Below are 16,420 nucleotides of genomic sequence, written 5' to 3'. Positions count from 1 at the left end.
TTTTCTTTTTTTAGTCACTTGACCACACAGGAGTCTCCAAACAACTCAAGGGCTGCCCTTGAGACTGACCCAGAAACTCCAGCGGGTGCAGAACACCACAGCGAGACTCCTTATGGGGGTCCTCGCCATGGGATCACATTCACCTGGTGCTATACCAGCTGCACTGGCTCCTGGTGGAGTACAGGATCAGGTTTAAGGTGCTGGTTTTAACCTTTAAAGCCCTATACAGCCTAGGACCCTCGTACCTACGGGACCACCTCTCCTGGCATGTCCCACAGAGGACCTTAGGGTCTTCAAACAAAAACATCTTGGAGGTCCCGGGCCACAGGGAGGTTAGGCTGGCCTCAACCAGAGCCAGGGCTTTTTCGGCTGTGGCCCTGATCTGGTGAAACGCTCTATCACAAGAGACTAGGGCCCTGCAGGACTTGACATCTTTCCGCAGGGCCTGCAAGACAGAGCTGTTCCACCTGGCCTTTGGTTTGGACTCAGTCTGACCCCCTCCTTTGGTAATACTCACAGAACTCTAGCCCAATGGTTGCCATTAATTTGATTTTGAATTGATTTTAAAATGAATTGATTTTAGAATGCTGTGTTACTTTTATTGTTGTTAGCCGCTCTGAGCCCGGCTTCGGCTGGGGAGGGCTGGATATAAATAAATATTATTATTATTATTATTATTATTATTATTATTATTATTATTATGAGAGTGCTGTTGCACCTACGGGCATCTACTGACTGCCCACTGTGAGAACAGGATGCTGGAAGAAGAAGAGAAGAAGAAGAGTTTGGATTTGATATCCTGCTTTATCACTACCCTAAGGAGTCTCAAAGTGGCTCACATTCTCCTTTCCCTTCCTCCCCCACAACAAACACTCTGTGAGGTGAGTGGGGCTGAGAGACTTCAGAGAAGTGTGACTAGCCCAAGGTCACCCAGCAGCTGCATGTGGAGGAGCGGAGACTCAAACCCGGTTCCCCAGATTGCAAGACTACCGCTCTTAACCACTACACCACACTGGCTCTCTAGTGTGGTCCTTTGGCCGAATTCAGCAGGGCTCTTCTTACATTCATACCAGGTATAAATTGCTTTGCTTTGTTTATTTTAAGCTGCTAAGGGAACCTTGTGTTTTGGGGCAGTCCACAAATGCTGCAAATCAATAAATGGGAGCAATAAATGGGGATCGTCCAAGGCGTCCTGGAGCTTGGTGTGCCTTGTATTGTGCAGAGTTTCACCCTCGATGTTCTAGGTCAAGAAGTGGGTCAGAAGAAACAGCGTCAGTCCACAGCATCTCTGAGAGAGTGGAATAGTACTGGGATCTGATAAGCTCCGGGATGCTCAATGCACCCAAATCCAGTTCTACTTTTATCTAATCTTTCCCCACTCTCATCCGCTAATCCATATTATACCCCTAGATTCAGAAGGGGGCCTCCCAGTCAAAACATAAACCCTTATCTCCAACGCTAAGTCAAAACCTTTAGCTCAGTGGCACCTTCCCAAGCACTGCCACCCCCCCTCAGCACCCACCCAACTTGTTCCCCCCAGCAATTCGCAATCGGTTGCAGGCTTGAGCAAACACAAGACCACGCTTTGCCACAAATTCTCATTCTTGGACATTGTGTACAAGTTTCCTGAAGGAGATAATGCCCTTCCTTGCCTGAGAACCGTAGCTAGGGGATCCTGTAAACAAAACAGTCAACTTGAGCTTTCGCATGGAGAACGGTGCCAAAACAGCCACGTCACAAACTCCAAGGTTGCGTGTTATCGGGAGCGGTGAAGCCAGCATTAAAGGAACATTTGTAACTGCTGTGTGACAACAGTAATTGCCATCTTTCCATGTCCGAGAACAGCTGAGGGGAAAACAAAGGAAATACAGAGCCGAGATGTAGCCACATGACTAGACTTCTGTTGGCGAAGGTTGGTTGAATAGGCCCAAGATGAAGTGGACACATCCACAGAGGAATTTCTCTTGCTTTCATTGGAATGCTTTAATCATGAACTGCCGTCTCCTTCTTCTTTTCGCCACTGGTTTCCCTCTTATTTAGGTTTTGTGAAAGTGGCAGCCTAGAGTAACCTGGTATCTCAGAAACTGGGTCTCTGCTGGCACAGACGTGGGTCACATCCGCACAGTACATGGGAGCATAAGGTTGAGGAACACTGGCGTAAATAAACTTGCTTCCACTGGAGATTGCAAGTGGTCCCCTCCTCCAAACCAGCAAATACTATTCCAAGTAAGGCACTTTCACAGTCATGATTTTGTGCAAAGAATCCTAGGAACTGTTGCTTGTTAAGAGTCTCTTAGCACCCTTAACAAACTATGTGTTATGTACTGAAGTTCTCACCCTGGGCCAGCAGGGGGATATTGTAGATAGTTATGCAAATGTAGGATCGAAAGCGACGTTCAGTGATTGGATAGTTTTAGAAAGTTGCTACAGTTACGTTGTTCTGGAGCTCTATATAAGCAGGCTGACTGAGCCTTTCAGTGCAGTTCTGTTCCATCTTACAAATAAAGAGCTGCTTTGGAAGAATCGCTGTGCCGTTTGATATGTTCACCCGCAACTTAACACTATGGTTCCCAGAATGTTGGAAGAGGGGTGGAGATCAGATCTATTAAAGTGGCATAAGAGTGCTTTAAATATCTGGTGTGGATGTGAGCTTTCAACTGCAATTTCCATCTTAGACCTAGTGACTTTAACAACCACCCTAATTTTTCTACTTTTTTGCTGTCCCCCCCCCCCCATTCAGCCACTTCCTGCTTTGTGAAACATCTTTGCCTGAAGAAAAGTTCTGGAGATCCTGAAAGCTTGCCACATTTTTGTGAGTTTTTGGTTGGTCTTAATAAAAGCATTGCCCAACTTACTTTCTTTTACAATTACCAATGTTCCCTTATGGCAAAGAAATGACTGGTAATTATTATTTTTTTAATGATGTCCTAGCAGAATATCAAGGAAAACATACGCACATTTTAAACCAGGATCGCTTTACACACAGCACACATTTAAAGCACGTTTAAAACACATTGCTTTCCCTGAAGACACCTGGGGAACTGTAATACACTCCTCACAAAGCTACAAATCCCAGCACCCTTAACAATCTCACTCCTCACACAGCATCCTTTGGGGCAAGTCATGCACTTTAAATGTATGATATGTACACAGCCCTGGGCTTAACATGTGCTATGAAACAGAAAAAAGTGTACCTTGGTTACAGTAAGCCTGCAACATGGGGACTGCATCTAAAGCCAAAATTGTGTACAGTGGTGCCCCGCAAGACGAATGCCTCGCAAGACGGAAAACCCGCTAGACGAAAGGGTTTTCTGTTTTTCAATGCGCTTCGCACGACAAATTTCTCTATGGGCTTGCTTCGCAAGACGAAAATGTCTTGTGATTTTTTTTCGCTCCCACCCCCTTTTTCTAAGGCACTAAGCTGCTAATAGTCTTTTAGCAGCTAATCCGCTAATCCCTTAAGCCTTTAATAGCCGCTAATAGCCGCTAAACCGCTAATAGCGCTAATCCGCTAATAGGGTTGCTTCGCAAGGCGAAAAAACCGCTAGACGAAGAGACTCGTGGAACGGATTCTTTTCGTCTTGCGAGGCACCACTGTATAGTCAAAACACATTGGGTTCAATGGCAGGTATGGTTGCCAAAGCCATTGCTCCCAGAATCCCCACCCCTTTCTATTTTTTTCCTCTCTTTTTGCCATGCATGTAAAGCTGAATGCACACAAGTCAAATGTGCTTACGTTGTGGGCTTACTGAACTTAATATTCTAGACGCGGTGGAAATGCAATGGAAGGGAGATGGCAAACTTTCTTAGACTCGGTGAAAACAAACATGTGAGGGCTTTCATGAGCATTTGCACATCCAGTTGACAAGTCACGGTAAAAGTAACCTTGCCTGCTCTTTCTCATCACCCTCTCTCCACTATGATACAAAAGAGGAATTAGTATGCTTGCTCCGACACCTCAAGGGTCAGATGAGTAGCACAAAAGGTTCCCAAACACTTTCGTAGCAAGTGAAGTCACAAAGAACCTTGTGGGCTTCCTTCCTCTCAGCATATGTGTCTCCTCAGTTTATTTTATTACTCCTTTTAAATCCCTTCCCCTTTCCTTGTCAAGTTATATGTACTTCTGGAGAGTTAGGAAGATTATGGTTTTGTTCTCTCTAAAAAATAAAGAGAGAGAGTGCTGTTTGGATGGGTAACCATCGAAACTAGAGTGGAGACCAAAATTCCCCTTCAAGCCAAATTCACAGGAGTTGTCCTGAGGTAAAAATTCTGAGGGAAGCCAGCCATGTTTTAAAAATAAAGATTATTAACAGTCCTCAGGGCAGGGCAGGGCAGAGATTGCCCTCAACTGTAAAGTTAACCACTAGATTTCGCCTCAGGCAAAGTTCACAGCAACTAACTTCAAGGACGCTGGACTGGAGAACAAATTTTCCAGGTGGCCTAGCGACATAGAATCTCTCAGGGCCAAAATGGACACAGCATGGGCTAAAGACCATATCAGCAATGTCCATGCACGTTTAGATGCAGTTACCCAGCTGGGCACGATGTTCACACAAAAATGGCATGTGGCTGAGAGCAGGGGCAGATTTAGGGTTGTGTGGGTGTGCATGCTTTGGAAAGGAATCGTGAGGCTCTGAGAAAGTCCTAGAGTCCTCCCACCTCCTTCCCCAAACCTGGTTAGCGTTTTCCCAGCTTTGGCTCCAGGACCCAACCATAACCCTTGTGCTTCCTCCCCAAAGCCGGTCACCTCCTTTCCCCTTTGGGAAAGCAGCGTGAGGGTTTGGGGTGGGGGGCAAAATTTTGGCCTTGCGCAGGGCTCTATAGTGCCCAAGTCTGCCACTGCTGAGAGGATAGGGCCATCAATGACAGCTGTGGTAGCTTTTACTGCATCCATTGTTGGAGGTAGTTTGCCTCTGAATACCAGTGAGGAGAGTGCTATGGTACTCGCCATAGCACGATGTCTGTTCTCATACTGAAGCAAAGTTCTTAACCCGAGGTACTATTTCTGGGTTAGCAGAGTCTGTAACCTGAAGCGTCTGTAACATGAAGTAACCCGAGGTACCACTGTATTTTTTGTGCATTTCTGCAAAACATAAAAATTAGGGTTCACACCAAGCCTGCTGATATCTCCTCCTTGTGAACGAATGATTGTTTTGGCTACATGACCATCTCCACTTGGGAAGCTTCCTTATACAGTCATACCTTGGGTTACAGACGCTTCAGGTTGCATTTTTTGGGTTGCAGACCGCCGAAACCCGGAAGAACCAGAACAGGTTACCTCTGGGTTTTGGTGGTTGCACATGCGCAGAAGTGCCAAATTGCAACCCACGTGTGCACAGATGTGCCACTGCGGGTTGTGGATGTGCATCCCCCACAGGGATGTGCCACTGCGGGTTGTGGATGTGCAACCCGAGCTTCCACTGTACCGAGGCAGACTCTTGGTCCATGTAGCCCCATATCGTCTGCACTGACGTGCAGTGGCTGGTCAGGGTTTCAGGCACGGGTCTCCCTACCTGGAGATGTTGCGGATTGAACTTCATGCCTTCTGCATGCAAAGCAGATTCTCTGCCACCTGAACCATGGTCCCATTCTGCACTCACAGCCTGAACATTAGAAACAGAGGGAATGAATTTGCACCCTGTGTTTGTTATAGACAGGGTTTGTGATGTGTGGATGCTGCAAAGGGTGATTTTTAGGGTTAGGGGTTAGAAGGGTCAGAGTTGGTGTTGAGAGATGAACACCAAAATAAAATAAAATAAATGTGAAGCCTTGTGATGTTCTTATCGTGGGGGTTGCTGTTGAACTGCAAAGTCCACAGAAAGTGTTGCCTCAGTGAACTAAAGGAGTTTCACTTGTTGGCTGCTTTTCTACCCGTGACATTATTGCTCTGTCAACTAGGGTCCAAAATACGCAGCAATTTGTTTCCCACATTGTTTATCAGGAAATGGACCCGGAACAGGAAGAATGGGCCAAAGGTCAGCATTAGGACGAAGGGGAAAACTTCATACATCAACAAACATTTTCTGCCTCTTGTTTATATATAAAAAAGTCAGAAACTCTTGGAAAAAAGGAAGTGCCATTTAAAAAAAAAAATCCCTCTGCTTTTCCATCTTATAAATTATTTTGTCAATTTTTTCCTGCTGCATATTGACTAAATGCTTCATCAAATGTTTAGAGGTTAGAAAGAAGAAATAGGACCGAAATGTATTGTGAAAGTTTCCCAGTTGCTCATTTAGAGGCATACAAGTTGTTCTTTTTCCTGGGGGCATTCAAGGCTACAGAGGACCGGCACTTTTTCTTCCGAATGTTAAATGCTTCATGGGGGAATTCCGGTACCGTTGTTTTTTTCTAAAACAAAAAAGCACACCTGACGCTCAGATGAACATAGTGCCTAGGATACTGGAGTGCGTACATAGGCATCATAACTAGTAGACATTTATCGCTTTCTTATTAATCCTCGTCCTCCTTCTCCTCTCCTCCTGCAGTGTCCCACATCCCTGTTTGGATATACCATATATTAGACGCCTCTTCAAGTTTTCTCCATATTTCTATGATGTTTACTTCTTGCATTCACTTCTTGCATTACAGCATTCACTCGGCTGTAGGTTTTGGATCGTCCAGCCATCATGCGGTGGGTAGTTGTCCCCTTGGTCTTTTGAAAACGCAGGCTCTCCATACCAACAGCTTTATTCCATCTGTCTGAATCACCTCTTGTCAAATGTCCCGCATATGTCCATTTTATAACCTTATCTTCCATGAATATATCTAATCCCATGGCAGCAAATACTGTGGTGGCGTTTATGAGCACACATTTAAATATTTGATACTGAGTTTTTTAAAGACGATGTGCAGATTTAGCTAAGAAAAACAGATTGCAACTGTACGCATATGTTAAATATCAATCGAAATCATTCAACCCCCATTGCAAACCAGGTTTCATTACCAAAATTTACAGACTTTCAGCTGTTTGCAGTGAGCAAATCAAACAAAAGCAATTGAAATATCTCAATAGAGAGCCAGTGTGGTGTAGTGGTTAAGAGTGGTAGACCCGTAATCTGGTGAACTGGGTTCGCTTCCCCGCTCCTCCACGTGCAGCTGCTGGGTGACCTTGGGCCAGTCACACTTCCCTACCCTCATACCCAAGGGATGAGGGTAGGGAGAGCAAGGATTACACACCTCCGTCACTGGTGCTGTGCAATGCCAGGTCCGTAGGCAACAAAACCGCCACCATGCGTGACTTTTTTATCTCACAGGGGATTGACCTGGCTTGCGTGACAGAGACCTGGGTACGGGAAGGCGAAGTAGTCTCCCTACATGAGATAACACCCCCAGGTTTCTCTGTCCTCCATCAATCGCGGACTGTGGGTCGGGGGGGAGGAGTAGCGTTGTTATTCTGGGAGGATTGCTCTTTCAGAGCTCTGCCATCACCGGCGATCTCCGGCATTGAATGTGTTGGTCTCGTGTGGGGCACCAAGGAGAGCTTGGCTGTCTGGCTGGTGTACCGACCACCCAGCACACCTGCAGCCACCCTGTCAGACCTGCTGGAGGTGGTGGCGGGCTGGGCCTTGGAGTTCCCAAACCTACTGGTTTTGGGAGACTTCAACGTCCATGCCGATGCCGCTCCCTCCTCACAGGCTCTGGACCTAGTGACAACATGGCAACACTAGGGCTCTCCCAGTTTGTTTTGGGCCCCACTCATCAAGCAGGCCACATGCTGGATCTGATCTTTGGGGCTGGCATAGATGTGATCATGCTCCCCGCTGTGGAAGTGCCATGGTCTGATCACTACGCTCTGAAAGCCAAGATTGACTTCCCGCTCCTCCCTGGCTCGGGTGGCGAACCTATTTGGGCTCGTCCGCGAAAACTGATGGATCCTGATAGATTCCGACAAGCCTTGCGGAACCCTGCTCCTCCTGGCGACTCATTAGATGACCTTGTTGAGGACTGGAATAACCGGCTCTTGGCAGCCATTGATGAGATCGCGCCATCGAAACCGGGCACCTTGGTTTACTGAGGAGCTCCGGAAAATGAAGCGGGATCTCAGACGGCTAGAGCGAGTATGGCGACGGACTCGTGTCGGAGCCTCAAGAACATCTTATAGGACGCTTATGAAAGCCTATGAGATGGCTATGAAAGCTGCTAAAAAATCTTACTTTGCAGCTTCCATTGCATCCGCTAGCTCTCGCCCGGCACAACTTTTTAGAATAATTAGGTCAATAACGTCCTTAGGAGGACAACCAAATTTAAGCACAAATTCGACCCACAGCTGTGAGGCATTCGCGAGCTTTTTTGCGGAGAAAGTCCTGTTGCTCCGCCGTGACCTCCCTGCCAATTTAGATACAGTGACTGAACTGGAGGCCCCTCGACTGACTTCAAGTCCAGTGTTGGACCATTTCGATCGGATACTCCCTACTGATGTGGATAGATTCCTCCAAGTTAGTAGGCCCACCACCTGCCTCCTTGATCCGTGCCCGTCTTGGCTGATTAGGGAGTGTCCAGATGTTGCGCGGACCCCCCTGGTTGAAATTATCAATTTGTCCCTTGACACGGGGACATTCCCAGGGGAACTGAAGGAAGCAGTGGTGTGTCCACTCTTAAAGAAAACTTCATTAGATCCCTTAGGCCTATCCAATTACCGCCCAGTTTCAAATCTTCCATACCTGGGTAAGGTAATTGAGAGAGCGGTTGCTGAACAGCTTGGTAGGTTTCTGGAGGAAACATCGGCATTAGATCCATTTCAGTCCGGTTTTCGTCCTGGTTTTGGGACGGAGACGGCTCTGGTTGCCCTAACAGATGATCTCCGTAGACAACTGGATCGAGGCGGGTCAGGACTGCTGATCCTTTTAGATTTGTCAGCAGCCTTTGACATGGTTGATCATGATCTTCTGGACCACCGCCTCGCAGACGTGGGGATATAGGGCATAGCCCGTAACTGGTTGTGCTCTTTTATCTGTAGTCGGGGACAGAGGGTGGCACTAGGGAGGGAAATGTCATTGCGCCACTCCTTGGTGTGTGGAGTGCCGCAGGGCGCAATTCTCTCCCCGATGCTTTTTAACATCTTTATGCGCCCCCTTGCCCAGATTATCCGGAGCTTTGGGCTGGGCTGTCACCAATATGCTGATGACACTCAGCTCTATCTGTTGATGGATGGCCACACCGACTCGGCCCCGAACACACTGACCAGATGTTTGGAAGCTGTGGCTGGATGGTTTCGTGGGAGCCGATTGAAACTAAATCCTTCGAAGACAGAGGTCCTATGGCTAGGTCGGGATGGCATGGGGATGAGGGACCAACTCCCTTCTCTTGCGGGGGCCCAATTAGTGCCATTGCCTTCCGTTAAGAGTGTGGGTGTAATCCTTGACGCCTCCCTTTCCATGGAGGCGCAAGTTACAGCAACAGCCAAGGCGACATTTTTCCACCTTCGCCGCATCAAGCAGTTGGTCCCTTACCTTTCCTGCCCTGACCTGGCCACAGTGATTCATGCGACGGTCATCTCCAGGCTTGACTACTGTAATTCGCTCTACGCAGGGCTGCCCTTGAAGCTGTCCCAGAAACTCCAGCGGGTACAGAATGCTGCAGCAAGGCTCCTCACGGGGTCTCTGCCATGGGAGCATATTCACCCAGTGCTTTTCAAGCTGCACTGGCTCCCGGTGGAGTACAGGGTCAGATTTAAGGTGCTGCTTTTGACCTTTAAAGCCCTTCATGGCCTAGGACCCTCGTACCTACGGGACCGCCTCTCCTGGTATGCCCCACGGAGAGCCTCAGGGTCCATAAATAACAACACCCTAGTGGTCCCAGGCCCTAAGGAAGTTAGATTGGCTTCAACCAGAGCCAGGGCCTTTTCAACTCTGGCTCCGGCCTGGTGGAACGCTCTGCCTCATGAGACCAGGGCCCTGCAGGATCTGATTTCTTTCCGCAGGGCTTGTAAGACAGAGTTGTTCCGCCTGGCCTTTGGCTTGGAGCCAATTTGATTCCCTCCCTCCCTCTATTTCTTTTTTCTTTTCCTTCTCCTCCTGCGATGAGGCTACATTTTAATATTTTAATGTTCCATTATTTTAATGTTGTATTTTACTTTTGTTTTTTAAGTTGTAATCATTTATCTTGTTTTTATTATTGCTTGTAAGCCGCTCTGAGCCCGGCCTTGGCTGGGGAGGGCGGGGTATAAATAAAAAAATATTATTATTATTATGAAGTCTCTCAGCCCCACTCACCTCACAGAGTGTTTGTTGTGGGGGAGGAAGGGAAAGGAGAATGTTAGCCACTTTGAGACTCCTTAGGGTAGTGATAAAGCAGGATATCAAATCCAAACTCCTCTTCTTCAACACAACCGATGCTTCAAGTGATTCCCCCAAATTCAGCTGAAAATGCAGGTGACAACCAATGTACATATTTGAAGATATGAAATACAACTAATGTTGCAGGTTTTACATTAAGATAGTACAGGAAAATGTAAAGCTTTATATAATAGTGTTGCATTGTATTATATTATATTATATATTATATTCTTGCTAATATTCAGATTATCATGACTGTGTATGGCATGTGTAACACACACACACACACATACAACAGTGGTACCTCCAGTTACAGATGGGATCTGTTCCGGAGCTCCAGTCGGATCCCAAGGTTTCTGCAACCAGAGGGACCGCTTCTGCGCATGCGCGCAACACAGTAGAGCACTTCTGCACATGCGGTGAAACCCGGAAAAATACTTCCGGGTTTGCTGCATTCACATCCTGATGGATACAAAACCAGAGGTGTGCATATCCAGAGGTACCACTGTATCGTGGTAGTACATGTCATGTAAAGAATTTGTCCGTCCTGAATTTCCTATTATTCACCTTCACTGGATGGAGTCATTGGGGGTTTGTAATATGATAGAAGGAAAAGAACTTCTTCTCCTCTTTCTCCACACTGTGCAAAAAAATTTTCACCTCTGCAACATTCTCTTTTACTAAAACCCTGAATGTTGTAACCTTTCCTCATGGGGAGTTGCTTGATGGAAGGCTTCAGCATTTGGGAGTCTTTAGTTTCGCTTAATCCGAGCCACACACACTGAATAACGCGAAACAATAAATAAAGAGGGGTGAAGGGAGGGTTTGGCTGTCATTCTAACACAGTTTGGCTCAGGGACTCCCAGAGAAGCAAATAAACATGCCTCAAGAGAGAGGCAAGAGACTACAGTCCATTCGGAAATAAGGAACTACTAAGATATAAGGAGCAATAAATCATAAGCGCATTAAGTGCAATAAATGTCTCCAGGACAAAGGTCTGTCTGCACTACATTTGCAGTTTCCAGTTTGTTTCCGAGATCGTTTCAGAGCTTTAAAAAGTGCTGAACAGCTTTAGACCAGGGCTGCCCCCGTTCCGTCATATGAGCCTGCCCAAGCATTAAATCGTGGTAATAATAGTATGTATGTATGTATGTATGTATGTATGTATGTATGTATGTATTTATGTATTTATTTATTTATTTATACCCCACCCATTTGGCTGGGCTTCCCCACTCTGGGCGGCTTCCAGCAAAATATTAAAATAAAGTAATGTATCAAACATTAAAAGCTTCCCTAAACAGGTAGCCTACATTGTGCCCTCCGGATCACAGATTGCAGGAATTTCAACTAAAGCATCCTGGGCAGATGGCCATCCAACCTCTGCTCAAAAACTTCCAATGACGGAGAGTTCACCCCTTCTCGTAGGAGTCTGTTCCACTGCTCTTACTGTCAGAAACTTTTTAGTTTAGTCAGAATCTCCTTTCTCGTGACTTGAAGCCAATGGTTTGAGTCCTGCCCTCCAGAGCAGGCTAGGACGGAAGGTGACCTTCCCTTTCTATGTTTCATTTAGTGGAGCCCTGTAACAAAATCCCACAGTTTGCAGTTCAAGGAGCCAGCTCTTCCCCTCTCCCATTTGGTCCCCAACAACATCTTACGCTCACTGAGCATGCTCAGTCCTCATTGAGGTGGTTGTGAGCCCCTCTGCCCCCCATTTTGACAGGGGCATAGGGTAGACTGCTTCTTGTTTTATGCTGATTATTATACACAGGAAGGATATACAATACACAACAGCAGATTGTATAAAAGCATTTTTTTTATTAACTAATTACCTTCTCTTTTTAAAAAAATCCTTATTGGGTCCCTCTCATTAAGTATCTTCTCACGGATCAGAATTGTCTCTTTCCACTATCAATAAGCTATGTAACTAAAAGTATCTATGCGCACAATTTGTTGTTGTCTTTTTAAAGGAATCTTAACCTAAAGACGGATAGGGAAACAACTCAAAATATTATAGGAAACTGGGGGGAAGAAGGGAAGCACCAACAAAACATAGAAATTAAATAAAAATGTTTTTAAAAAGCAGTCCCATTTCACATAATTAAGCTCAGCAATGCAATTCTTGGATATTATTGTTTTATGTAATAAAGCAACCTGTCACAGTTTCATGTTTGTGTTCACTCACTGTACATTTAAAAATACTTTTTTTAAAAAAATCAGAGTTTCTAAACAAATTTACTAGAAATCAGAAGAGTTCAAGAAGTTTTGCAACAACTATTTCACCCCGAGGAGTGTTTCTAATTGAGATTCTATGGGGGAAAGTATCCTTTCCCACTTTTAAGGATTTGCTTTTGCACGAACTTCATTATACACAATTCTGATTCTGATTAGAGGGCACAGTGACATGTGTACACAGTGGCATTTTTCCCTTGCGAAAAACAGTTAAGGAAAAGGATTGCTGAATGTTCCGCTCAAACGTGTTTTTAAAATGCCAGACATCTTAAAATTAAAAAAAAAATGAAGCTTTTAACTGAGTATGCAACATTCTAGGCTTTAAAAAAACACAGAGAGCGACAACTGCAATGGTTAAATATGTGGAAAAGAGATTGTACAAAAGCCTCAGGAAGTCTTACATTATGTTATAGAACACTGTACAGTGAACCCCAGGTTTTCCAAGTTTGGCAGTCAGCTTATGTTTAACACACACTTCACTTCACGACAGCTACCAAACATTTAAAATATATTTCGTTCTGGCAAGATACACGGATAGCCACTGCCGGGCTGTGGATAGGCGACATTTGCATTGGAAATGAGTTGCTTCTCTCTTTGCAAAGGTATTGCAAGGCAGGTGCACGGTGAATGATCACGGGGTTCATATGCATGGTTGCGGCTGGACAACAGATACCATGAGATTTCGATCTGAACGTGCCTTCTGAGCCACTGCAGTGACATGCGCTTAACCATAAAGCAACGGCAGCATGCACACTGCTTCCATACGCTCTAACAACTCTGGAGTGGCTTGCTTCAGTCTGAGAGGGATGGTGAGCGAATGGAACGTCCGCTGGCAGGGCTGTTGGAGAAGGTGAACGGCTCTTTCTCCTTCTCTTTGGTGTCGTGCTTGTGCTTGTGCTTGTGTTTGTGCTTGTGCTTCTTCTTCTTCTTCTTGTGGTGGTGGTGATGCTCGCTGTGCTTGGAAGAGCTGGACTCTTTTGTAAAACCGGGCAGCGTGGGCACCGGAATTGGCAGCAAGCTTAGCTCCTGCGACGACTGTTCTTTGCCTGAAACAGAAAGGCAGACGTTCCATTGCAGAACAACACAACACACAGAATTTAAGCCATTCTGAGGCCCCGGGGGAACCAGGTGCATTATTATATCCAAGCTTTGCAGGGTTTCCCACTGCAAGCTGCTATCTGTGGTGCTTTCGAGATGGCGAAGTGTTTGAGAACGTTTTTGCAAGAGATGCTACAGCATCCCTGAGATCATAAGCAAAGCAGAGGGCCTTCTCGGTAGTGGCACCTGCCCTGTGGAACTCCCTCCCATCAGATGTCAAAGAGATAAACAACTATCTGACGTTTAGAAGACATCTGAAGGCAGCCCTGTTCAGGGAAGTTTTTAATGTGTGACATTTTAATGTATTTTTAATCTTTGTTGGAAGCCGCCCAGAGTGGCTGGGGAAACCCAGCCAGATGGGCGGGGTACAAATAATTAATTATTATTGTTATTATTATTATAAGGGTTGCTTTGAAATCACATCACATGACTGTCCATGTAGCTTTCTAAATGCTACAACTGATTCTTAAGAAGCCTTTGCCAACCTTAGACAATTCAAGATGAATAGGTAGCATGGGGACGGGCCTATCGCTTGTCAACAGAGTGCATTCAGTTGTATGTGGATGATATCAGGCCTAAAAGATAGCATATTGAGTAAAGGACTCTAGAAAGCAAGGCTGATAAGCACCTCTGACTCATAACCTGAATAACTGCTATCAACCAAAAGGTACACGTTACTGGGCTAGAGAAATCAGTCGCTAAAGAAAAGGTAGGTAAACCGGTTTCTTTTGAAAAATATACCCCTTTTTTACAGATGGGAACCTGAGGTCTGCAAGAGCCTGAATCTTCCAGAGTCCAACATCCTGTTTACTGTCTCGCACCAACTCTCTGAGCCAAAGATGATCCAAGGAACTATAGCCAGAGCACCCACACAGCGTCTGAATATACAGAGAGGGCCTGGAGCAGTGGGTTTTGAACAGCAGTCTGAATGGAAAAGGAAACTTAAACATCAGTCAAGATTTGGTGCGCGGGACGTTGAGGGGGGAAAGAAAATTTATTTCCACTGTTGAGAACTGCAACATGTTAAACAGGAAAATGGGTGGCAATAGTTCCCTCTCGAAATGGGGCCAATAATTATTTTGGAAGAATAAATATCTGAACAGGAAAAAAGAGGGGAAGGGGCAGAAAGATGGGACACAGGAAGGCGCTGAAACTACATCCATGAAGGTCACAGTCTTTGGCCCATTTATGCCCAGTCTGCCTCAATACAAATATCGTTGGGACTACTCTAGAACAAATCGATTGTGGCCTAAATCCCACACACCAGAAGATAACTTATCTCTCACTGAGATAAACAGGAGTCAGACAAAAGATTGCAGGGATCTACTGTTCTAAAATTTGCCCCCAGCCTGCACAGCTTAGTAATTGATCCTTCTTCCTCACATGAGTTCAGTATCTTCATTTATGCTTCCAACACAAATATCATTTGTCCTCTTGACCCTGGACTAATGCATCACACCAGCTCTTTTCTTTTACAGCAACAGCGCATGCTGCTATGTACCGTATTTTTCGCCCTATAGAACACATTTCCCCCCCTCCAAAAATGAAGGGAAAATGTGTGTGCGTCCTATGGGGCGAATGCAGGCTTTCGCTGAAGCCTGGAGAGCGAGGGGGGGTCGGTGCGCACTGCCCCCTCTTGCTCTCCAGGCTTCAGGAAGCTATCCGCTAGCCATGGGAGAGCTGCGCGAAGTCACGCAGCTCTCCCGCGGCTAGCGGGGAGCTTGCCTGTATCCAGAAGCTTGGGGCGCGCTGCGCTCAGCACGCCCCAGGCTTCAGGCTTTGCACAGCTCTCCCACGGCTTGTGGATAGCAGCCTGTTCTGGGGGCTGGGGTCGGGGGAAGCTGGGGGGGGGATAATTTTTCCCCCTTTATTTCCCCCCCAAAAAACTAGGTGCGTCCTATGGGCTGGTGCGCCCTATGGGGCGAAAAATACGGTACAAACTTTCTGAGTGTCTAATCCAAGTTAAGAAAGTGTTTGCTTAACCCAAAGATGACCTCCCTAAACCAGAGGTGGCCAAGCTTTCTCGGTCTGAGGGCCACACTGAGAGTTGGCCAACCATTTGGAGGCCACTTGCCAGACACCGGTGTAGCCGAAGTATACTCAAGTCACTCATGCATGTACACACACTCAATGCGTTCAGATCACACACATGCATACCACAAATGCACTGCACACAAGCAAACCATAGTTTCCACACATTCAGGTGGAAAGGCACACAGAGTCCACGTCCTCTTCTGACAATCAGCAAAGGAATGGGGTGGGTGGGTGTCCGACCAACAACTATTTTTGTCCCGTTCCCACCCCCCGGCAGTGGCTGTGTTAGGAGGTATTTATTGCACTGCCATGGTGCAAAAAATGGAGAGAAAAGCCCTCTTCAAAAAATGCCTCTTCTCCTTCTGGCATCCCGCCACTGTAAGAAAAACTCAGAAAACAGGAGGAAGTGCTCAGAGAGGCTCAGGAAACAAAGGGAAACGAGACACTACTTTTCCAAGGTGAGAGGAGCTCAATCTGCAGGTTGGATCTGCTCTGCCCTGCAGGCTCGCCACCCCTGCCTTGAACTATAGGTCACAATTCGGCAAAGTTATTGAAAGCAACTGCTCCAAATAACCCTTTAACTTCCCTGTGCATCCCAGGGAAGGACAACATGTGGACCTCATTCAGCTCCTGACCACAGACTCATCTGCTACAGATTTTGGGGACTTCAGAGGTTCCTAACTATTTTCCTTCCATGGATAGCAGAAATGATGGCTCTCTCTGTGGTGGCACCCCATGTGTGGAACCTGTTTTAGGGCAGGAGCTGTCTTACCCCTGTTTTTTAT

The 16,420-nt window shown here is 46.3% G+C and overlaps 1 protein-coding gene across 1 annotated transcript in view; it reads right to left on the bottom strand.

The window, feature by feature from the left end:
* Nucleotides 1-12,069: 12,069 nt before the first annotated feature.
* Nucleotides 12,070-16,420, bottom strand: part of TAF2 (TATA-box binding protein associated factor 2) — a 62,686-nt gene continuing 58,335 nt past the window's right edge. The window contains exon 26 of the mRNA XM_083450417.1: nucleotides 12,070-13,549. Within this exon, the coding sequence (XP_083306543.1) occupies nucleotides 13,296-13,549 (254 nt within the window). The 3' untranslated portion in view covers nucleotides 12,070-13,295. The remainder of the gene's footprint in view (nucleotides 13,550-16,420) is intronic.

The sequence above is a fragment of the Podarcis tiliguerta genome (genome assembly GCF_965153285.1).
Source record: "Podarcis tiliguerta genome assembly, chromosome: 7".
Lineage (NCBI taxonomy): Eukaryota > Metazoa > Chordata > Lepidosauria > Squamata > Lacertidae > Podarcis > Podarcis tiliguerta.
The sequence above is the reverse complement of the archived record's forward strand: the minus strand, read 5'-3'. Positions and strand labels throughout refer to the sequence as shown.